This window comes from Monodon monoceros, unplaced genomic scaffold (assembly GCF_005190385.1).
Source record: "Monodon monoceros isolate NGI ecotype Baffin Bay Population unplaced genomic scaffold, NGI_Narwhal_1 Super_Scaffold_20, whole genome shotgun sequence".
NCBI classification, from domain to species: Eukaryota; Metazoa; Chordata; class Mammalia; order Artiodactyla; family Monodontidae; genus Monodon; species Monodon monoceros.
In genome coordinates this window covers 17,548,346-17,572,241 of record NW_021703777.1, presented here as the reverse complement: position 1 = coordinate 17,572,241, position 23,896 = coordinate 17,548,346, and the positions used below count along the sequence as shown (strand labels likewise).

At 40.2% G+C, this 23,896-nt stretch overlaps 1 protein-coding gene across 2 annotated transcripts in view; it reads right to left on the bottom strand.

The window, feature by feature from the left end:
- The window catches only part of DAPP1 (dual adaptor of phosphotyrosine and 3-phosphoinositides 1), a 59,866-nt gene that overhangs the window by 21,485 nt on the left and 14,485 nt on the right, over positions 1-23,896 (bottom strand). For both annotated transcript variants that reach the window (XM_029235135.1, XM_029235136.1), the window contains exons 2-4: positions 18,184-18,306; positions 15,418-15,551; positions 2,299-2,429 (exon numbers count right to left, since the gene is read on the bottom strand). In XM_029235135.1, the coding sequence (XP_029090968.1) occupies positions 2,299-2,429; positions 15,418-15,551; positions 18,184-18,306 (388 nt within the window). The remainder of the gene's footprint in view (positions 1-2,298; positions 2,430-15,417; positions 15,552-18,183; positions 18,307-23,896) is intronic.

The window sequence follows — 23,896 nt, the reverse complement described above, 5'->3', positions numbered from 1 at the left end:
TCAACATAATAAAGGCCATATATGACAAACCCACAACCAACATCTTTCTCAATGGTGAAAAACTGAAACCATTTCCAGTAAGATCAGGAACAAGACAAGGTTTCCCACTCTCACCACTCTTATTCAACACAGTCTTGGAAGTTTTAGCCACAGCAGAGAAGAAAAAGAAATAAAATGAATCCAAATCAGAAAAGAAGTAAAGCTGTCACTGTTTGCAGATGACATGATACTATATATACAGAATCCTAAAGATGCTACCAGACAACTACTAGAGCTAATCAATGAATTCAGTAAAGTAGCAGGATACAAAATTAATGCACAGAAATCTCTGGCACTCCTATACACTACTGATGAAAAATCTGAAAGAGAAATTAAGGAAACAGTCCCTTTTACCATTGCAACAAAAAGAATAAAATACCTAGGAATAAACCTAGCTAAGGAGACAAAAGACCTGTATGCAGAAAATTATAAGACACTGTTGAAAGAAATTAAAGATGATACAAACAGATGGAGAGATATACCATATTCTTGGATTGGAAGAATCAACATTGTGGAAATGACTCTACTACCCAAAGCAATCTACAGATTCAATGCAATCCCTATCAAACTACCAATGGCATTTTTCACAGAATTAGAAAAAAAAATTTCACAATTTGTATGGAAACACAAGAGACCCTGAATAGCCAAAGCAACCTTGAGAAAGAAAAACGGAGCTGCAGGAATCAGGCTCCCTGACTTCAGAGTCTACTACAAGCTACAGTAATCAAGACAGTATGGTACTGGCACAAAAACAGAAAGATAGATCAATGGAACAGGATAGAAAGCCCAGAGATAAACCCACGCCCATATGGTCACCTTATCTTTGATAAAGGAGGCAAGAATATACAATGGAGAAAAGACAGCCTCTTCAATAAGTGGTGCTGGGAAAACTGGACACCTACATGTAAAAGAATGAAATTAGAACCCTCCCTAACACCATGCACAAAAATAAAGTCAAAATGGATTAAAGACCTATTGGCTTCCCTTGTGGCGCAGTGGTTGAGAGTCCGCCTGCCGATGCGGGGGACACGGGTTCGTGCCCCGGTTCGGGAAGATCCCACATGCCACGGAGCAGCTGGGCCCGTGAGCCATGGCCGCTGAGCCTGCGCGTCCGGGGCCTGTGCTCCGCAACGGGAGAGGCCACAGCAGTGAGAGGCCCGCGTACCGCAAAAAGAAAAAAAACAAAAAAACAACCTACAATGAGGTATCACCTCACACCGGTCAGAATGGCCATCATCAAAAAATCTACAAACAGTAAATTCTGGAGAGGGTGTGGAGAAAAGGGAATCCTTTTGCATTGTTGGTGAGAATGTAAATTGATACAGCCACTATGGAGAACAGTATGGAGGTTCCTTAGAAAACTAAAAACAGAATTACCAATGACCCAGCAATCGCACTACTGGGCATGTACCCTGAGAAAACCGTAATTCAAAAAGAGTCATGTACCACAATGTTCATTGCAGCACTATTTACTATTAGCCAGGACATGGAAGCAACCTAAGTGTTCATTGACAGATGAATGGATAAAGAAGATGTGGCACATATATACAATGGAATATTACTCAGCCATAAAAGAAACAAAACTGAGTTATTTGTAGTGAGGTGGATGGACCTAGAGTCTGTCATACAGAGTGAAGTAAGTCAGAAAGAGAAAAACAAATAATGTATGCTAACACATATATATGGAGTCCAAAAACAAAATGTGGTTATGAAAACCTAGGGTCAGGACAGGAATAAAGACACAGACATAGAGAATGGTCTTGAGGGCACGGGGAGGGCGAAGGGTAAGCTGGTACGAAGTGAGAGAGTGGCATGGACATATATACACTACCAAATGTAAAATAGTTAGCTAGTGGGAAGCAGCTGCATAACATAGGGAGATCAGTTCGGTGCTTTGTGACCACCTAAAGGGGTGGGATAGGGAAGGTGGGAGGGAGACGCAAGAGGGAGGGGATATGGGGATATATGTATACGTATAGCTGATTCACTTTGTTATAAAGCAGAAACTAACACACCATTGTAAAGCAATTATACTCCAATAGAGATGTTTAAAAAAAAAATCCTATCACTATCGCATTGCAATTTTTTACAATTTACCCCGGACCGGATGAACTGAGTCATAGGCTTCGAACCTTATGTTCCTTTCCAGCTTTTATATCCCAAGTTAGAACTCTTATGTGAACAAATGTATTTTTAAAAGTGTGTAACTGTTACCGCTTTTAGACAGTGAGCCCTGTGGGTAGATTGACGGCCACTTACAGAAGGGGCAGTGGGCACGAGGTCGTTTTCCGTTCTTCCCGTCTGCATTGCTGTGTGAACCCGGACGGATTCATAAATGGATGGTTCTTCCACTTTTCTTGGATAGGGATGTTTCAGAACAATCAGAGTGCCTGAATGAAGACAAAAAACCATAAGTAGAATCCCCAGAAATAAGGTCCAAATGCTAACAACTGGATAACTGTGGCTGAATTGTAAAGTCTCTTGTTTTTTCATGGATTCACTTACTCATTTTCTCAACATGCATCGAGTACGAACTACATGCCAGGCACTTAAGCCAGTCGCTGGAGATGCAAAGTGGGATGAGACGATATCTGGCCTCCTCGTGCTGGGACAGAGCTAGCAATGAACATAGTCATTTAACTGAACGGGGTGATGAGACCAACGTTGGCCACGTGAACCAAGCATGCTGGGAGCCTATGTGGTAACTGTGCTTTTTAGGTGAGATGTCACTGGTGGCAGGGTAGAAAAAGTACCACAGAGACAAAAAGATCATGCGTAAGAAGAGCCTTTCTATGGAATGCTTCAGAAACTCTTTCCTAGGGGAGGCAACACCGTTCTAGACCTTAAAGCTGTAACTGGAGGTTTTCCAGGTGGGCTTTACAAAAGCCATGCAAACAAAACTAATCAAATACTCTGGGTATAGGAGGATTTATTCCATTGCCCTACTTCTCACTGGTTTCAGAACAACTTGTAACAAATCAGTGGACCTGAAAAATATGAACTCGTAGCATTTTCCGTAGTATCTCCTACCACCCAATACACAGCTGGAGGAAATGAAATCTTTGCTTTTCTTTAGTGAACATGAAGTAAATAGGCTGGGGCTCCTGTGTGATTACCTTCACTTCCATCTGGAGGAGGGGGGTCCCGGCAGAAAAAGGGTCCCCCCAGGCGCCAGGCACTGGGGGCTTGGGCGAGTCATTCAGAGGGCTGAGCGCTTTCAGCTCAACATTGACATTTCCCCCTTCTGCATCCTTCCCTTTCCCCAGTCAATCAGTCAGTCAGAAATTAGAAACTGATTACAAAAAGATTAAGTTAAGGGTTTTCTCCCCTTTGCTATGGCTTCTTGCTTTTTAAATTTCACTCAGGTCTTTTATAGGGCAGACCCAGACACTGGGGGAGATGCAAAGATTTCAGTAATTCATTCAACAGACATTTACTGAGCTCTACTAAGTGCCAGGCACTTGTCTAGGCCCTGGAGATACAGCAACAGATAAAGGAGATGTAGCGTCTGCTCTCATGGCAGGGGAGACAGAAAAATATTTGAACAAAAGGATATGTCAAGTGAGAGAATCGTTATGAAAACCCTAACAGAGTAATGTAAAGGAACAGAGAGCGAAAAGAGAGGGTTTGGTGAGGGTGGTATTTATATCAGGTCAGGGAAGCCTTCTTTGACAGGGTGACAGAAAGCTCATAGAAAGTATAGACCTTGAATTGCAGCAAGAAAGAGACAAGGAGGAAAGGAAAATACCTCCTCTGCAGTTAAAAAGCCCTTAATAATAACGATAAACCTACAAACAAAGCAAAACCTTTCTATGAGGCTTGAGTACATACAATGTACTGACTGCAAAACCAGAGCCGTGCCTTCTGATATCTCTCTGTACCCCATTCACCTCAGGAACCCTGGGAACACAGTGAAAAATGGCTCTTGCAGTTATGAGAAGCTCCAGTACTGTTCATGCACCTTGTCTGTACTCCCTTTTGTCAATGTGATTCTTTCATGAGAACAGATCCAGTCATATCAGGACAAGGGGCCAGTTACAGGTTTACAGTCATAATGAAAGCAGCAACACCTAAATCAAGAGCAGCCGTTATGCAGGCTCAGGGGCATTGTGGATGCACCTGTGACACGGCAGATGCTTGGTGAATTGGGGGCTGGCTTCTAAGTGACCTACCCCAGAGAAACAGCTCCTGGCAGCCACCTAGGCATCATGGAAGGAGCAACCATGGCCACTCAGCACCTGTTGACTTTGGACATTCTATCACAAGCTTCTGTTTCTTCCTCTGACAAGTGAGCATAATTACGCTTTCTTCATGAAGCTGCTTTAAGCGCCAAATAAAGAAGTGTTTGTGAAAGGATTATAACAATGTTCGATGTTGTTATGCTTTGATATAGAGTATTTTTAAATCCTTGAGTGAAATTCCAATGAGTGCCATCTTTGGGAATGCGGATTTTAAAATAAGAAAGATCTAAGTGTAACGATGTGCTAAGAATAAAAATGGCAGTAGTTTAGTAGGCACTGACGACATAGCACTAAGACAAACAGGTGCCTCTTAAACATTTCATCTGACAGTGGAGGAGAGGGGACGGGAGCTCAGGGCTCAAAGCAGCTCACAAATAAGAAAAAAATGCGAAATCTTGTGCTTCATCTTCAAAGTTGATGCTAAATTATCATCCTTTTCCATATGCTTAATATGAAAATAATATTTAAAATGATGCCCAAGAAAGATGCACCTGGTCAATCCTCTGTCCTTTTGCATAGAACCAAGCATACTCTAGGTATATGCCTACCTATACAGGTTTCCTACTGCAGCTGTAACAAATCATCACAAGCGTAGCGACTTAAAATAACTCAAATTTATTATCCTACAGTTCTGGAGGTCAGAAGTCTGATATGGGTCTCACTAAAGTGAAAGTATCAGCAGGGCTGCTTTCCTCTTGGAGGCTCTAAGGGACAGTCCATTCCCTTGCCTTTTCTAGCATCTGGAGGCTGCCTGCATTCCTTGACTGGTGGCCCATTCCTCCATCTTTAAAGCCAGCAACAGTGGGTCAAGTCCTTCTGATGCTGCTATCTCTCCAGTTCTCCCTCTTCTACCTCCATCTTATAAGGACCCTTGTGATTACAGTGGTTGCTCCTGATTATTCAGGATAATCTCCCCATCTCAAAGTCAGCTAATTAGTAGCCTTAATTCTATCAGCAAACTTAATTCCCTCTTGCCGTGTAACGTAACATTCACATTTCCGGGGACGGATGTGAATGCTTTTGGGGGGGTCATTACCCTGCTTACCACGGTATCAGTTTCTGGGAGGTAAGCATAGCCATAGGGGCCCGTTGTGCTGCAGTGTAAGGATCTCTGGGCCAGGGTTGCTGCCTGAGCCTGCAGTGCTGTAATCACTCGGTACTGTAAAGCCATTGCCTTTCCAACACGTGCATTTCCAAGCCCTGTGAGTCCCTTCAGAGCAGGTATGGTGCCAAATTTATCTTTGTAGCCCTACCTCCTGATAGAGTTTCTGACGTAGGGAAGGTTTGATGAGCGAATGGATGAATGAATGCCACAGTAATTCACATTTAAGGCAGGGAAGAGTCTGAGATGAACCAGGCTCTTCCAGGTCCATGATTACCCTGGTCTGGGGCAAGGACAGGACAGGACAACAACTCCACATTCGGCTCTCCAAATCTCCATTGTGGGGACCCAAATTCCATTTTGAAACTTCCTCTGAAGTTTAACCAATGAAGAGCTAAGCTAAGGTAAATGCTATGAGTCAACCAGGAAAGCAGAATTGACCATAGATAGATATTAACTACTAAGACCATGAATGAGGCTAGATTGAATGGTGGAATGAAGAAAATGACAAACTACTTATAAAATGATAACTCCAGGACTTCCCTGGTGGTCCAGTGGTTAAGACTCTGCGCTTCCAATGCAGGGGACATGGGCTCGATCCCAGGGCGGGGAAGTTTTGCATGCCACATGGCGCAGCCAAAAATAAATAAATAAATGAATAAAATAACTTCACTGATAAAAATATGGCCTCTTGAGAAACAGGTCTCCTTAGCCAACTATTCTGCCCAAGGAAGGGCCAATATATGGACTTCTTGGCATGGCTGCTAGCCTCACAATGATTTCCCCTTTTGTAGAAATCGTTCCATCCCCTTACACAGAAGTAGACCCCAAAGACCCTGGCCCTCCTCCACAAACACCTAACCTGGACACACTCATTGGACCAACCCAGGGATCTGCTTAGTCACTTCTCTGGGAAAAAGGTCCACTAACTTCAGTTTCTGAGTTCATGAAGAAGACTTGTTTCCTGCCTTTGACATGAAAGCTGGTTTCAGAAACACTCAGTGGAGGCACGTTTTTGAGATGATCAGAGCTGGAGGAAGACAGGCATTTCAATTTGCTGAAAGCTACAGAGTTGCCATGATCGCTGGGCTGATTACTTACTGTCTCTTGTGGTTTAGCTTGCCCTTAAATTCTGAGCGGATATATGAATATCCTTCCAAAAAATTCCACTTTTCTCCCTGTATCCTTCTTTTCCTTTTTTTTTTTTAAAAATTCAGCTAGCCAGGGTTACTTTCCATCATTTGCAGTCAAATGAAACTTATCTAATGTTGCCACCACAGACTCATTATATAAGTTCCACCCAAGGTTCAAGACAGCATGTTGGCTCCATAAGAGAGAACTCTGGGTTAGTGATATTCAGACAAAATTAACCCCAGGACTTGGTTTGAAGATTCAGATAAAAGGCAACAGGAGACAAGGGTTGGTAGAGGGAGACGAGACACAGATCTGCAACCACAGGTTGGAATGCTCGCTGTAAGTTTCACTTCAGTTTCTAAACTACATGAAGGAGGAGACTGCTGTTTCCTGCCTTTGACATGAAACCTGGTATCAGAAATGCTTGGCGGAGGTATATTTTTGAAGTGATTACAGCAGGATCGAGGCACGTATTTAAATTTGCTTTGGCTGAACTGTAACTTATAGGACACCTACTCAGTGTGTAATACTATGAGATTGCATTGAAGGACTCCTTATCTTGTATCCCAGCAGGAATTCAGAAAAAGAGTAAGGGCAGTCTCAAGCCTTAGGCGTTGGTTTGATGTCTAAAATAGAGAGTAGGGCAGAGCACATATAGCTCCTAAAAAAAAACATTTTGTTTAGAATATTTCTTTTATGCACTAAAGCTAGTATTCAATACTTACTCAGCCAGGTTGCCCACCTAGACTGTAAGATGTTTGAGGGCAAGGATGATACCTGTTTCATCACTGTGCTGTCAGTGGCCAGCAATGTCCAGCTCATAGCTGGCACTCAATACGTATTTGCTAATTATGAATTAAACTAAAGTAAGATTATATCCATCCATGTTTTATTATTGCCCTCAGGTTCAGAAAGCAAACTTTCCAACTGGCGTATGCATGGTGGGTTCATCTATCTCCTCCCACCAATGGGAAGTGACTTTCCAAGGGGGTTTATAAGAATATTTAAGATCTTTCTCTTTGCTACCTTTTCTGCAAATAAACTTGAACTCATCATAAAAGGGGGCTAGTAAAACCACATTCATTTATAGATGAAAGGGTTTTAATATTGGTTTTAATATTAAAAATATTAAGAGAAGAGAAATATACTGAAGTAGGAAAAGCAGACCAGTTAGCCAGAGAAAAAGAAGAGTCTGTTAAACATGCAAGTCAAATCAGGTCACTTTTTTTGGAGTACTTGATTCTACCTTTCAGATGAATGCACTATGGAACTGGCTTAAAATCTGAAGAGGACATTACAAAGATTTGATAAACACTAATCCAATTGCCCCAAAGCAACTCTTCATGATATGCCAAAGAATATACAGCTCTCGCATATAATTATTGGAATGAATTACCATAAAAGGGCTTCATTAAATAACAGTAATAATGAGTACGTATTTATGCCATGCTAAGAATGATTCTAAATATCTTACATGCCTAATCTCATTCAATCTTCACAGAAAGTCATTAAGATATCAACTATTACCATCAGCTCAGTTTTATAAGATGATGAAACTGAAGCTCAGAGAGGTCACATAACTTGCCTGAGGACACACAGTTAGCTGATACATGGCAAAGGCTGGAGTTAGAACTGGGAGTTCACATATTTACTCATTATGCCATACATTTTTCTCAGCCTTGGTGATAATGACCACCATGGAAACTCTCTACGGCATGTGAAATGTTGTTCTTGGCTATTGTGGGCCAGAGATCACATGTACAAATCAAAATTCGAAGAAGTGGATTCTTTAAGAGGCAGCTTGAGGAAAGAAGAGGAGAGTTTTTGCTTCAACATTTCTCACCAGTCCTCAGTTTCTTCATTTGTAAAGGAGAAATGAAATGGTCTCTGAGCTCCCTTCCAAATCCAACATTCTGTAAATCTAGCTAAAAGCACAGGCCCAACTGAAGGGCAAGAAATATTAGGATGCTTAGTGACAAAATGTTTATCCTGTTTCTGCAAATGTACAGTATTCACTTGATATACTTTAGTCCTGATGTCATTTTATTTTTGCCTCTCATTTTTCTTTTCCTCCACCTTCTCTTCAAACTTTAAATTTTATTTTACTTTACTGTTATTATGTAGGCTATTTTATATCCTTTCTGGAGAGGCATGAATGAGATGGGGCTAAGTATTTGGGGGATGTTTCCTAGTCAGCCTTCTTTTGTTTTATGATTTCCTAGTATAGTTTCTCCAATGGCAATTTATGTAAATAAATTAAGAAGAGCAATAAACACGAAGACAGAAGTTCAAATTGAGTCACATTCTTTAGAACAGTGGCTTTATATCACATACCAAAAATATTAAAGGTTTTAAAGAGACTGAGGACTAAAACATGTATTGTAGGCCTGCGGTATCCTACAAGCATTCTGTTACATCATGTGGCAGGGATTCTTCCCATTCAAATCCGTTCAAGGCCATGCTGTGATGTGACGATACTGTATTTCGGTGTCACTGTGACACCCGTTTCAGGAGACAGCAAAATGAGTGGAAAGCACACACACTTTAGAACCAGTTAGCCCGGATTCCAGTCTCAGCTCTGATGCTTTCTATGTGTGCAGCTTGGGCAAATAAATTAAAATCTCTGAGTTTTTATTTCCTCATCTGAAAATGGGACCACTTTACACATTATAGTGGGTAGTCCAGAAGATTAAATACCTCAAACTTAGTAAAACTCCACAAAGATTTGTTTCATTCTCTTCCTTGTCTGTTTTTTCCTTTTTCAAACACACCTCCTCTACAAACTAAGGAGATTTATATTTTTGGCAAACATAAACTAAAGAAGTGACTCTTGGTTGTGGTTTGGCAATGTTCCAAGTTGTCACCAATTATTTTCAGAAGTGTCACATAATTCTCAAATTCAAATTAATTTTAAATTAATTATTTTAAAATGCTGGCTGGGTAAAATGGCTGGTGTCGCAAAATAAAATAATAACTGTAGCAGTTATTAAAAGGTTGGGAATCCCCACATCAAAACAAAAAGAGAAGTGGAAATTTGACATTTAAGAAAGAACCAGATAGGATCTTCAAAATTGAGAACCAATTACTATAAAGGGTAAAGCACAAACACAGCACACTTGACTTATACCATATTTTTTCATGCTAGTTAGGTGATTAGAGTAACAACACAGTAATTCCTATAATAAATTGTACAAGACAATTTCATGTACAAAAGTATTGCAATATAAATAAAAGGTAATGGGAAAGGCAATTTTTGTTTTAATACTATTTGGACACTTAAGCGTAAAGATAAATGGTGTCTACATTTTCCAAGATGACACTCAGTCAGTTATAAGAGGAAACAGTAAAAATTAATAATGGAACAAACATATTCATACTAAAAAAGTCTCAAATTTCCAAGTCTATCTGAGTTGAATTTAGAAGCCTTGTACAAATATGAATAGAAGTTTTACATAACATCTTACTATTACAAATGAAAGGCAGAGTCTGAATTTGATCATTACTGAGCATACATACAACGCAAATCATCATTTTCAAATTATGCTTTGTATACACTTTGGAAATAAACATTAATTGTCAGTAGCTTGCTAGTTGCGATGCTGCCATGAAAGCTGCAACGCGGGATTTGGTAATGGGATACCCACCACAGAATGTTGTGGATAATGATTAGCGTTTATTCTTTTAGGTGCTGGGACATAACAGGGAAAAAGAACTGACAAAAATCCCTCTTCACATAGAGCTTACATATGAGTGTGAAGGTTTTAAAAAAATAAGTGAATTAAAAATATGTTAGAAGGTAAATGGGCCATTGAAGAGAGTAAAGCAAGTGGGTACATTGTATATATCTCTATGATATACTTGGGAGATGATTGGGTTTTGAGAATGAGAAATAAGAGTGTTTGTGGGTGTTCATAAGGAGAAATTAGAGTGAACGGAAACTCTAATGCAGATTAGAGAGATTAAATGTAGATTACAACAAGGGAAAGGGAGAATTATAATAATAGAATCTTAAAGTTGTCAGGAGGGTTAGACCTTGCTTACAGAATCTTCACTCTTTAGCTTAGGAGGCAGAAATCCTGGGAGTTTAAATAATAGGAATAAAATAGGAAAAAGAAATCTTAGAAGAGTATTCATCCCTTTAGGTTAACACTTTTACCTATCCTGAGAGCAAATATTTTCTTATGACCCAGGACCAAGAATTCTGGTTTCACTTTACTGAAGACATTAAATAGATACAAAATTGTAAGGCAAAAGTGTACGGTTGTTGATTTGGACATCTTCCCTGTTGCCCTCAAAGGTGATGCTATTCCTGCCAGTGAATGAGTGTGAGAAAGTCTCTCTTAAATAAACTCACTCCCCAGGCCCTGGAGGGTGAGGCTGGCCTGAGTGGGTCTGGGCTGGTCTGCAGAGTGGCCTGAAATACCCACTTCTAGTCCTTCCCATTCTGGGGATCTGGAGGTCAGAACCCTGGCAGGGCCTCATCCATCGTGCAGAAAAATGCTTCCCCTGGTGATCCTTAACCGACCAAAATTTTTAATAAGAATTTACACTTCATCTGATGGTGAAGAAGGAATCATCAGCCTGGAGGTCTCCTGATCACTGGAAGCCAATTCTTTTTAAATTTTTAAAATTTTTAAATTTTTAATTGAAGTACAGTTGATTTACAAAGTTGTGTTAATTTTTGTTGCACAGCAAAGTGATTCAGCCATACGTATATATACACACTCTTTTTTAAAATATTCTTTTCCATTATGGTTTATCCCAGGAGATTGGATATAGTTCCCCGTGCTATACTGTAGGACCTTGTTGTTTATCCACTCTAAATGTAATAGTTTGTATCTATCAACCCCAAACTCCCAGTCCATCCCTCTCCCTTCCTCTTGGCAACCACAAGTCATTTCTCTATGTCTATGAGTCTGTTTCTATTTCATAGATAGGTTCATTTATGCCATATTTTCAATTCCACACATAAGTGATATCATATGGTATTGGTCTTTCTCTTTCTGACTTACTTCACTTAGTATGATAATCTCTAGGTCCAACCATGTTGCTGCAAAATGGCATTATTTCATTCTTTTTTACGTCTGAGTAGTATTCCATTGTATACATGGACCACATCTTCTTTATCCATTCGTCTGTTGATGGATATTTAGGCTGTTTCCATGTCTTGGTTGTTGTGACTAGTGCTGCTATGAATGTAGAAGTGCACGTATCTTTTTGAATTATAGTTTTTTCTGGCTATATGCCTAGGAGTAGGACTGCTGGATCATTTGGTAGTTCTACGTTAGTTTTTTAAGGAATCTCCATACTCTTTTCCATAGTGGCCGTACCAGTTTATATTCCCACCAACAGTGTGGGAGGGTTCCCCTTTTCTTCAATTCTTTCTTTCTTTTTTCTTTCTTTCTTTTTCCTTCCTTCCTTTCTTCCTTTCTTTCTTTCTTGCTGCATTGGGTCTTCATTGCTGTGCACCAGCTTCTCATTGCGGTGGCTTTTCTTGTTGTGGAGCACGGGCTCTAGGCACACAGGCTTCAGTAGTTGTGGCTCGTGGGCTCTGGAGCGCAGGCTCAGCAGTTGTGGTGCAAGGGCTTAGTTGCTCCGCGGCACGTGGGATCTTCCCGGACCAAGGATCCAACCCGTGTCCCCTGCATTGGCAAGTGGATTCTTAACCACTGTGCCACCAGGGAAGTCCCCAGGAACCAATTCTTAAATGAACAAGAAGAGATCTGTTTCTAGAAGATGGAATCCCAGTTTCCATTCACTGTTATTCATAGGTCACACTGCTGACTCCGTGACTTCCAAGGACCATCTGGGCTTAAAAGCCATCATAGCTTCAGCAGGTTATCTTGTTTCCTGAGGCCTATTACTCTCAGGGGGCATAACGGAAGCTCCTATGTCATGGGTTTTGCCCCTTGTTCCCAGCTTTGGTGGCTTTGCCTTCAGCTGGCAGGGACAGATAAGAGGAATATTTCAGAGTTACTGGGATCTAACTCAAGAGCTGGAAGCCAGTTTGTCATATCTATCGGCACCCAGGGTCTGTAGCAGGGGTTTAAATAGCAACAAATTCCCAACTGGGTAATGAATAGAACAGAGGAGAGGCAATGGAGAGCAAAAATCTCAGTTTCCTAAGTTTGCAATAAATAAAATAACAATTATAGTGATGATAGGGCTACAGCAACTTTCAGCTTTTTTTTTTAAGTTTTGAATTTTATTGTATTCATTCTTCTGTACAGCAGGTTCTTATTAGTCATCCATTTTATACATATTAGTGTATGTATGTGAATCCCAATCTCCCAGTTCATCACACCACCAACACCCGCCCTCTGTCACTTTGAAGAAAACTCCCATAGGTGTCTGGATTACAAATCTTTATAATTCCTATTGCATTAATCACAAACCTTCTTTAGTCAGATTAATCTATTTGCTGGGAAGCTTGATATTGACCCAAATGTAATCTGAGGAGCCTTTACTTTGGTGCAGTCTTAGGTGATCCTTTCACCTAGTGATTGGATCAGTGCCAGAAAAGCTCAACCGGAAAGTACTGCATTCACTTTGATCTCAAACATGTGGCATATACATATACACACACAATGAAATACTACTCAGCCATAAAAAAATGAAATTTTGCCATTTGCAGCAACATGGATGGATTTGGAGGGCATTATACTAAGTGAAATAAGTCAGACAGAGAAAGACAAATACTGTATATCACTTATATGTGGAATCTAAAAAATACAACAAACTAGTGAATATAATAAAAAAGTAGCAGACTCACAGACATAGAGAACAAACTAACAGTTACCAGTGGGGTGAGGGAAGAGGGGAGGGACAGTATAGGGGTAGGGGGTTAAGAGGTACAAACTATTGTGCTTAAAAGAAGCTACATGGATATATTCTATAGCACAGGGAATATAGCCAATATTTTATAATGACTATAAGTGGAGTAAAAATTTTTTAAATTGTGAATCACTAGATTGTACACCTGTAACATATAGTATTGTACTTCAACTATGCTTCAATTAAAAAGAATTTAAAATAAAACAAAAAAACTTAAAAAAAGGGGGGGGTTTGAAACCTGCTAATAGGCAGAATATGTACTTTTTCCTAACTTGGAGAAAGTCTGGAAAGGAGTATGGAGAATGACCAAAGGTACTGAAACTAGAGTCTAGAGGGAGAGTTTAAAAGAAGGGAGCTGATTTTGTTCGGCGAGAGAAGAGGAGGCTGGAAAGTAACAATGGTAATGGCTTTGAAGGATACAAAGAGTTGCAACTTACAGTCATCATTCATTCATTTATTCATTCACTCACCCAAAGCACCACGCAATGTACCAGGACCTGGGAGACACAGAGGACAAAAATTGAAGTAGACAAAACAGAGTCCTTGGCTTCAACATCTCCTCTCCATTGCCAGTGACCAAGAATTGAATGAAAATGAGTGTAGATTGGGACGCAAGTAAGAAATAAGTCTGAAGGGAAGGAATTTGAAATTGAAATGCTTGCCAAGACCAAAGTAGCAAAGGAAATAAAATCATTACCACTTGCCCTTTGTTTATGAGAATTATTGCTGGTTAAATGATAAAGTAATTTTCAGGGTTGATTAGGAGAATTTCCTCCAGAAAAAAAAAGATGATTGCTTCAATTTTATGGTTTGAAATAATCTATCAAAGACCTTGTATGGTCAGTATAAAGTAAGTCAACTATTTTGTGGTTTCCACTGTGCTTTTTGTCTTTCCTTGACTCTGTGTGAGTCATATCAGGGTCTATTCAGGCCACAGAAATAGCAGAAAAGGAAAAGGCACTGGTGGCATCTCTCCCAGTGTGATCAACAAAAAGCCCACTAACCAAGTTTACCATGAAAATGAGCGTGTACAAATTCGCAGCAACTGACTCTGCTATTGAGGCTTGGGTTCCTCTTGTGCCTGGTTCTTGGAACTGTCCAACTTTGGATTAACTGAGAATCACCAACATTTAGGACACATAAAATTGTGATTCTATGTCACAAATACAGAGGAAATCTTTTACTTTATTTAAATAGTACAGACAAATGAGTTAGATAATTTAAATACCAAGCGAGTGTGTTTGTTTTTTAACTTGAATTTTCTGGTTTGACTCTAACCACCCAGAAAGGAAATTTTAAACTATTTCCAGCCATACTTAAGTGCCATGTAAAAACTTATCAGAAACCAAGACAAGAGAAACAGAATTTTATGATGAAATTAAGAAATTGTTCAGGAGAGTAATTTCTAGTCAGTATTTTTAATATCCAATGATCTTTGAGAAATTGCATTTCATTTTAAAATGCTCAAAAACTGCTCAAAATGATCATTTTTGGGTCTCCCCAGTATGCAAACTTCTCATACCTAAACTTCTGAGGAATCAAAAAGTTGTTCTTTCCTTTGTTCTTTCTTTGTTTACTGTATATATCATTATAAAACAAATAGGTCATTTTAAAGAAATGTGTGCTTTTAATCAATCCATTAAATAACACATTCTGAGAAAAATACCTATTTTGCACAAGGCACATTGTTTTCTCCTAAAAACAATACTAACATACTGACATATATATATATATATATATATATATATATATACACTGAAGTATATATATACTGAAATATAATATACTGAAGTATATAATATACTGAATATATATATACTGTATATAATATATAATATACTGAAGTATATAATATACTGAAGTATATTATATACTGAAATATATATATATATATTTTTTAATGTAGCATATGGCACTGTAATTGGAAAAAATGTTTCTAAACATATCCAGTTGCATATAGTATGCACATAATTCAATAGAAGTGACAACTATTTAATTGAAATCCACTTTGTCCCGCCTCCATCCTGAAACGATATCTCACAGGTCAAGTATCTGTTCATAGCTTACCTGTCTCACTTCCAATCAAAGGCTGATTTGCAAAATGCTTGACAAAATCTTTCAAAGATGAGAATTCATTAAAGCCAAATTTAAATGAATATCCAGTATATTCAACGTGAAAGTGTTTGACGGAGTCTTTGGCTCTAAAAGGGAAAAAAATGTTTAACATTATTTAAGAAACGAGTATCTTTTTTGAAGGGGAATGTAACCTTAGGCATTAGCATTACCGTTAAACCCTTCTAAAAGCTGAGAGTTATGATACCATCACTGAAACCACTGGCACTTAAAGAACAGCGCTGGTTTCTTCGGGCAGAGCGTGCTCTCAGTTTTTCATTCTAATGAAAGACAAGAGCCGGTGCTCCCTGTGGATTCGGTGCTCCCTGTGAATTCTCTGACTTGCCGAATGAGTCTTTGAACATTAACCTCTTAAGGGGCATGAGTTTAAGAAGGGCAGGAAGAGAGATGATAGAAATGGCAAGTCACTCCCTCCCCGTATTCTTCTCTGTGCCTGGCCCTCCTCCCTTACTTGTTTGGGAGTCAATCCAAATTCTGCTTCTGTCACTTAATCAGTTATGTGAGCCCAGCCCTTTGCCTCCCATGCCTAGTCCACTGCCTGCTGAATAAAATATCAGATTTCGTACATTGTCATTCTCCACTTCATTTTTGGAATAAGGCAGAGAATTAAATTTTTAAAAATTTATATATATATACTTGATTTGACCCAATCCTATCTTTCAAGCCTCACTTCCACTATTCCTCTCTTGCAGGGCATGCTGCAACTTTAGCAAGCATCAGAAATCAGAACCACCTGCAGCGCCCAGGTTTCTGGACCGTACCACCCGAGTTCCTGATTCAGTAGGTCTGGGGTGGGGCCTGAGATCTGTATTCCTAACCTGCTCTCTGGTGATGCTACCGGTCTGGGGACCACACCTTGGGAACTGCTGCAGTGCCGCCACGCCTACTGTTCTCCTAGGAGTTTCTGCCTTTGTCCCTTAGCTCGTACAGCTCCCTTCACCTGTGACTTCTTCCACTTTGTTCCTGATCAAGTTTCAGTTCAAATGCCACTTACTCTATCAAATATTGCTTGCTACTTCCGGCTTGAGTTACTTGCCTTTTCTCTTCTCAACAACCCAAGCACTTACCTTGTTTTCTTTCATGGCATTTACAGCGCTCTACTTTGTAGTAAGGTATTTGGATATGGTCTTATTGCCCCTGTGAGGCTATACTTCCTGATGTCAAGGTCTTTGAATCTTCTACAGCACTTATCAAAGTGGTAGGCACAGAGCGGATGCTTTGAAATATTTATTATTAAGGAAGCGAATGACCAAATGAATAAAAACAATCATTCTCCTGATCTGGTCTGTGATTCCTCTTACTTTTGCTGGTGGTTATTATTTTTTAAAGCATTTCCAAGTGCTTGTAATGGAAATTAATATTCTATATTTTAACTTTGTATATAGATGTAATATATATATCATCTCTTTGTAAGGAGCTTATAATTGTTCAGGCGAGACATACAAAAGTGAAAAGTTAACATTCTTTTAGCCAACAATTCCACAGATTTGGTTGAGATCTGGGGGAGATCCATGCAATAAAGGATCAACAATCTAACCACTTTAATGTAATTTTAACATTTGCTGTTGATTTGAGAAAGCACAATTCCTGTTTCCCCCAAAGCAAAATTCTATTTTTGATGAATATTTTACCCAAAAATGTTTTTTAGAAAATTTGTAAATAAAATAAAACAATAATGGTTTGAGGTTATTGGCTGGGTGGCCGAGGGCAATTACATGGAGTCCTCACATCACCATTCTGACCCAGGGGCAACTCCCTGTGAACCCAGAAAGACTTGCTACATGTCAATGGACGCCAAGGTGACAGATAACCGATGACTCCAGCTGATTATCACGTGACTAGGTCACCTTCTCTGAAAGGGAGGCCAACCAGGAGGAAGGGGATGGGAGAGAAACCCTGGAAGGACTGGACAATCACTGTTTTGAGCAGGGCGTACCTGGTGGGGACTAGATTAACTTTCTTTTTTTTTTTTTTTTTTTTTTTTTTTTGCGGTACGCGGGCCTCTCACTGTTGTGGCCTCTCCCGTTGTGGAGCACAGGCTCCGGACGTCCAGGCTCAGCGGCCATGGCTCACGGGCCCAGCTGTTCCGCGGCATGCGGGATCTTCCCGGACCGGGGCACGAACCCGTGTCCCCTGCATCGGCAGGCGGACTCTCAACCGCTGTGCCACCAGGGAAGCCCTAGATTAACTTTCTTAATAGGTGAAATGGAAATTCAAGAAAGAAGGTCAGTCCATTTATAGAAAAAAACTAAAAGTTGCATACTGCCTGCTTGAGTTTGTGATCATGAAAACTGCACAGCCACAAGTCATTCTGATTTTCCAGAGGAAGCAAGGGATAGTGAAAGGGGCACCGGGCCAGGTTTCAGGGATGTGATTCTGGTGCTGTTTCTATCACTGATTTATTGGGTGGAAGACACTTTACCACTTCAGGTTTCAGTTTCTTCATCAGTCAAGCAAGAGTTCTGGGTTAAACAATTCATAAAATCTCCTTCAGCTCGAACATTTTTTCTCCACCAATGGAAGGGGCAAGAATGTTTTTTGCAGGCTCACCACTCAGAGCTTGGCATCCTCGGACCTGCGGGTCTAGCAGGAATCAAGAGAATTCGGTTCTCTGGCAATCTGAGTGTGACCATGGAGTCAGTGCCCCTATAAATAAGAGGTGGGACCCCACTGAATTTACAGAGTTCTTAGGCATCCTACCTCACAGAGAGAGAGTACAGCCCTGTCCTTTCATTGCTGTTCCGCAGAAGGTAGCTCCCGTCGCATCCATTGGAGAGGAGAAGAGCCTCGGCTGCATGTCGGGTGAGGTTACCATGGTACCACCTGCGGAGAAGAGAGCAGCGCTTTCACTCAGGGTGAACCACAGGGGGACTCTTCCTGCACTGGGTTTTCCTCTCATCAATATTCTCCACTCTGGGAGGCCCGAGACCAGACTCTGAGCCAAAACATCAAGAAAAGGAAATTGCTGGATGAGGCTGAAGGGGAAAGGAGAGAGTTGGCTAATCGCAGAGTGTTATGGGTTGAACTGTATCCTGTTGAGGTGCTAAGCCCCAGTACCTCAGAATGTGGCCTTATTTGGAGATAGGGTCTTCAGTGAGTTATAATGAGGTTATTAAGGTGGGCCCTAATTCAATAGGACTGGTGTCCTCTTGTGAAAAGGGGACTTCTGGAGACACACTTGCACACAGGGAGAATGCCATGTGAACATGAAGAAGGCCATCTGCAAGTCAAGGAGGGCGGGCTGGAGCAGATCCTCCTTCACAGCCCTCCAAAGGAACCCACCCTACTGACACCTTGATTTCGGGCATCTAGCCTCCAGAACTGTGAGATAATCAGTTTCCGCTGTTTAAGCCACCCGTTTTGTGGTACTTCATCGTTGCAGTCCTAGCAAACAAACACACACTTTACTTTGTAGACAGAAAGTTTTTTAAAAATCCAAGTCAAAAATAACCATAAGAATAGATCTTGGCCAATTTTCTCTCTTTCTTTTGGTCTCTCTCTCTCACACTCTTTCGAAAGTGTGGTACCACTTTTTGCAGTGTAGAAAACCACTGAGCTGTTATACCGGAGTCCGTTGTCATGAGGGAAATGAAGTTGGGCACAAGGAATTCAGATGTTTTATACTGAGATGCAAGCCCCATCCAATGTTGTTTCAAACTGACAAATATCTCCACAGCTGGGGAAGTCCCAAGGACATTCAAACTGATGTATGTGTTTTAAAAAACAAAATACAGGGCTTCCCTGGTGGTGCAGCGGTTAAAAATCCGCCTGCCAATACAAGGGACACGGGTTCGAGCCCTGGTCTGGGAAGATCCCACATGCCACGGAGCAACTAAGCCCGTGAGCCACAACTACTGAGCCTGCGCTCTAGAGACTGCGAGCCACAACTACTGAGCCAACGTGCCACAACTACTGAAGCCCGCACGCCTAGAACCCATGCTCTGGAGCAAGAGAAGCCCCCACTTGCCACAACTAGAGAAAGCCCATGTGCAGCAATGAAGACCCAATGTAGCCAAAAAAAAATTTTTAAATAAAACTAAAAACCAGAAAACAGAAACACATCAGAAAAGGTAACATATATCCACAGTAGAAAAAAAAAATCTATGTAGTTCAAAAGAAAACATAATGAACATAAAGCTTTTTTCTCTCCCTTAATCCTCAGTCCCCCATTCCTTTCCCCAGAGGACCCCAACGTTAACCATTTTTTGTGCTTCCTCCTGAGAGGTATCCCATGCATTTAGACGCATTCAGGCCTGTCCGCTACCGCAGTTCTATGGAAATAAGAGCATTCCAGGTGCACTGTTGTGCACCTCACTCCTTTTTCCTAATGACAGTTTTTTCCCGCTCTTTTTAATGAGCTGGTAGAGAGAGTTCAGTGTGGTGATGAGAATTGTGGGCTCTGCAGTCAATCTGCCTGAGTCCCGAACTGGGTGGCACCTCTTATTAGCTGTACCACTGTGGGCAAGTTACCTAACCAATCCGAGTCTCCGTTTTCTCACCTCTAAAATAGAATTAGTAACATTGGACCTTGTGGGCCAGTTGTAAGTTCTGTTCACATTAACACATATGAAATGGTCAGAACAGGCTTGGCAAACAGCAGGGCTCAAAACACATTAGGAGTTGTCATGAAGCCATTGAGATCCACAAAGCCATAACTTGCAATGTATCTTCTGGGACGTGATTTTCTTGTTGCTCAAATATAATTGTTTATTACTTTCAACTTACTGCAGATAACAGAAAGCTAGGTCCTGGGGACAGTAGCTGCTGCTAGGGACCCACAGTCCAGGGCAGTGGAGGGGAAGGGGACACAAGCAATTACACAAATATCGGTAATGTCAGTGAACTAAGTACTGTTAAAGAAATGTGCATGGTGTACAAGGAAGACCCCTGCTCTGGGGGTGAGGGATCCTACTGGGATGTCCCTGTGGCACGATATTTTCACCTGATAATAAAAATTAAACGTAAGACTAAATGTAGAAGGAAGTTTCTACATAGGTCTCCGAGCTACCTGTTTTCTAAATCTGCATTTGCTAATATCTGCTTCTTTAGCACATTTCCTCTTTGGGGCAGAGACGCCTCCATCCTGTGTTAGAAATGTGCTTGCTAGCTGAAAGCAATGGCAAGGTGAAGCATTTTATAAGAAATCCCATTGACTTATTTACCCATTCATTCGACTAATTCCCAGACATGCTCAAATCTTCACGGAATGAAATTACTATAAAAGACAATTGGAACCTAAAACTAGTATGTTGTATGTCGATTATACCTCTTTTTTTTTTTTTTAAAGGACAATTGGAGGAGCTAAAAGTGAGGCTATCAAAAACGTCAGGTTTGTTTACAGACAAAATTCTAATTCCTTTTGATAAGTGAAATCTCTACGAGGTCACAAGTTCTTAAATACATTTTGCCTGTAATTATTTTTTGAATGAACATTTCAGCAAACCATTTAGTTTGAGCCAATAGATTACTTATTTGAAGCAACAAAAATTTTTTATTTATTTATTTATTTATTTAGGTCGCGCAGTGTGTGGGATCTTAGTTCCCCAACCAGGGATCAAACCCGCGCCCCCTGCATTGGAAGCACAGAGTCTTAACCACTGGACCACCAGGGAAGTCCCTTGAAGCAACAAAATTTGATCAACAAAATTCTAAAATGTAAAGAATTTGAACATTCCTTGGGATTCTTTTCAACAAGATCTGATGTCTATCTAAACCATTTACGGAATTCTGATCATTCCAGCTTGGTGGCAGTTTTTACTGAGAACTTTTTTATGGTAATCTTTGAAACAGTGGCTATATATCATAAACACATAAGAAATCCTTGAATATAAAGCAAGAAGGATCACACTGTGTTCTAATTTGGAACATCTCAGGGAGTGTTAATTTCTGGGTGAGAAACATCACTTGGTTGAGTCAACATCACTGTCACAGTTTTCGTGGAGTCCTGGGCCTGGGCAAACCTAAGACAGAGGCTGCCAGGCAGCCACCTACGCTTCATGATGTCTGCAGGGCAATGAGGACCCTCATTCCCCAAACAACTCTTCCACAAATACCTAAACTCCCTGTGTTAATTGAGTTAAGCATCCTTTCCTAGGAACTTCCGATTAGCATATCTTCCAGGGATGTGACTATAAAGCCAAATAACATTACATACCCTTTGCAGGAATATGTCCATCTTTGGTAAGGATGGTTCAAGACTGTGTACATAAAGAGTGAAAGGTTGAAAATACAGTCTTATTCAGCTGGTAGTTTTCCCACAGTTAACCTTCTCTACCTTCTATCATTTAACTTTATAAATCTTTATCTATTAAGCTCAAATCTGTGCAAGGCATTGTATTAGGCAGGTCAAAGGAAACACAAACCCAGGCCGAGCCTCAAGAAACCATTAATCTATTCAGGAGGGTAAGACAAGTACTTTGCAAACTACATCCAAGAGAGAGTAAAGTATCCAGCGGGGGTTATAGGAAGAAAGATCAAGGCCATTTTTTGAATGACCCAACATCTAAGTAGGCCTTGAAGAATATGTAAGTTATTTTTTAAAGTGTGTATTATTTTTTTCTGATTATAAAGCATATGTAGTAAAAGTTAAAATATGTACACATACAGAAGAGAAAATGAAAGTCTTTCACAGAAGAGGAAATATGTATTTCAAATAAAAAGTCTCACTATTAATCAGAAAAATGCAAATTAAAACAACAACGCAGTACTTTTGTAATCCACCAGATCTGCTAAAATTGAAGGATTAGCATTAAGTACTGGAGAATTTGGGGGCCCTGGATATTATCATCTACTGTTGGCAGGTGTTTAAGTTGGAGGGGAACTTAGCACATCTAGTGTAACTGGACATGCACACATGACCAGCGACTCCACTTCTGGTGACTTATTAGTGAAACACTCACACATACACAGAAGGAAGTGTGAATTAAGGTGTCTACTGCAGAGCGTTTGTGAGAATAAAATTTAGGAGCCATCCTAAATATCTACCAACAGTGAGACGACAGATAAGTGCAGGGCAGTGAGTGCTCATAGGATGAGAATACGTTAAAAGTCAACTGAAAGAGTTTGAAAAGCTAAGAGCGTTGTTGGTTGCCAAATGCTAAAGGCAGGGGGTTGGGTGCTACCAACACATTGTGAGGGGGCACCAGGAATAATTACCACCCTCTGATGGCCGATGCAGTCCTGAACAACTGAGAATTGTCCCGCTCAGAATGCTAATCACTCCCCCACGGAGAAACATGGAGTGAATATTTGTGTCCGCGCACATCAAAGTTGACAGATCCCAAAACATATTGTTAAGTTAGAGGAACTGGTGGCAGGTATAGTCTGAAACCACTTCATTTTGAAAAATCTCTCTCCTTCCCTCCAAACAATACAACACATACAATAATATATAAAAGCACAAAATAGAAGTCTGATAAAATACACACCAAACTCATAAGTTTGGTCCTTAAAAGAAGGAACCAGGATTGAGGGTGTTGTTAAAGGGGACTTTAGCTCAATCAAATTTTCCTAATTTAGCTTGTTCTAATGAAAAATAAAATAAAATACATGTATATATTAATTGGGTAACTAAAATTTGAAAAAGAGAAAATTGTATGTCTACCTTGATCCAACCTCCAGGGCCCTGTTAATGTTGGCTTTATTTAATTATTTTACTTAATTTACTTATTCAACTATTGTTTATTGAACACCGGAAATGACCTAGCATTTGCGGGGAGGGAGAGAGAGACTTTTTCTCTATTTAAAGTCTGGTGGGATACGGAGTGACAATCGTTCAGGGAGCTATTCTGTGCAAAGGGAATAACAGGAACAAAGGCCAAGAAGCAAGAGAATGCCAGGTATGTACGGGGTCAGAGCCCTGCATGGTGGGGTGGGGTGAGTAATTCAGGTGAGTGCCAAAGGGCAGCAGTCAGGCATGGTGAGACGAAGCTGGGGGGAGACTGATGCTGTCTTATACTGGGCCCTGGATGCTGACAGTTCCTTGGTTGATGTCTACAGAGCTTTTTATGGATTAATATGCATATACAATAGCTCATTACATAGAGTCCTAATTGCACGGGCCTGAAGTTCCTGTAACTGGGACTGTGTTTAACATTTTTTTATTTTGTTCTTCTGATTATTAGATGGAAGAGTCCAATTTTAAGGGGCTTGAAACTTATAAAATTTGGAAGTCTCTTTATGAAAATTAATATAAAATTACCAAAAAAAGAAAAGAATAATTATTTAGAATGAGAACTCACAATAGATTACAAGTTTTAAAAGCTGACATCAACAAAATGAAAAGGCAACCTACTGAATGGGAATAAATATTTGCAAATCATATATCTGATAATGGGTTAATATTCTAAATAGATAAAGAACTCATACAGCTCAATAGCAAAAAAACAAATAATCCAAAGCAATCCGATTTAAA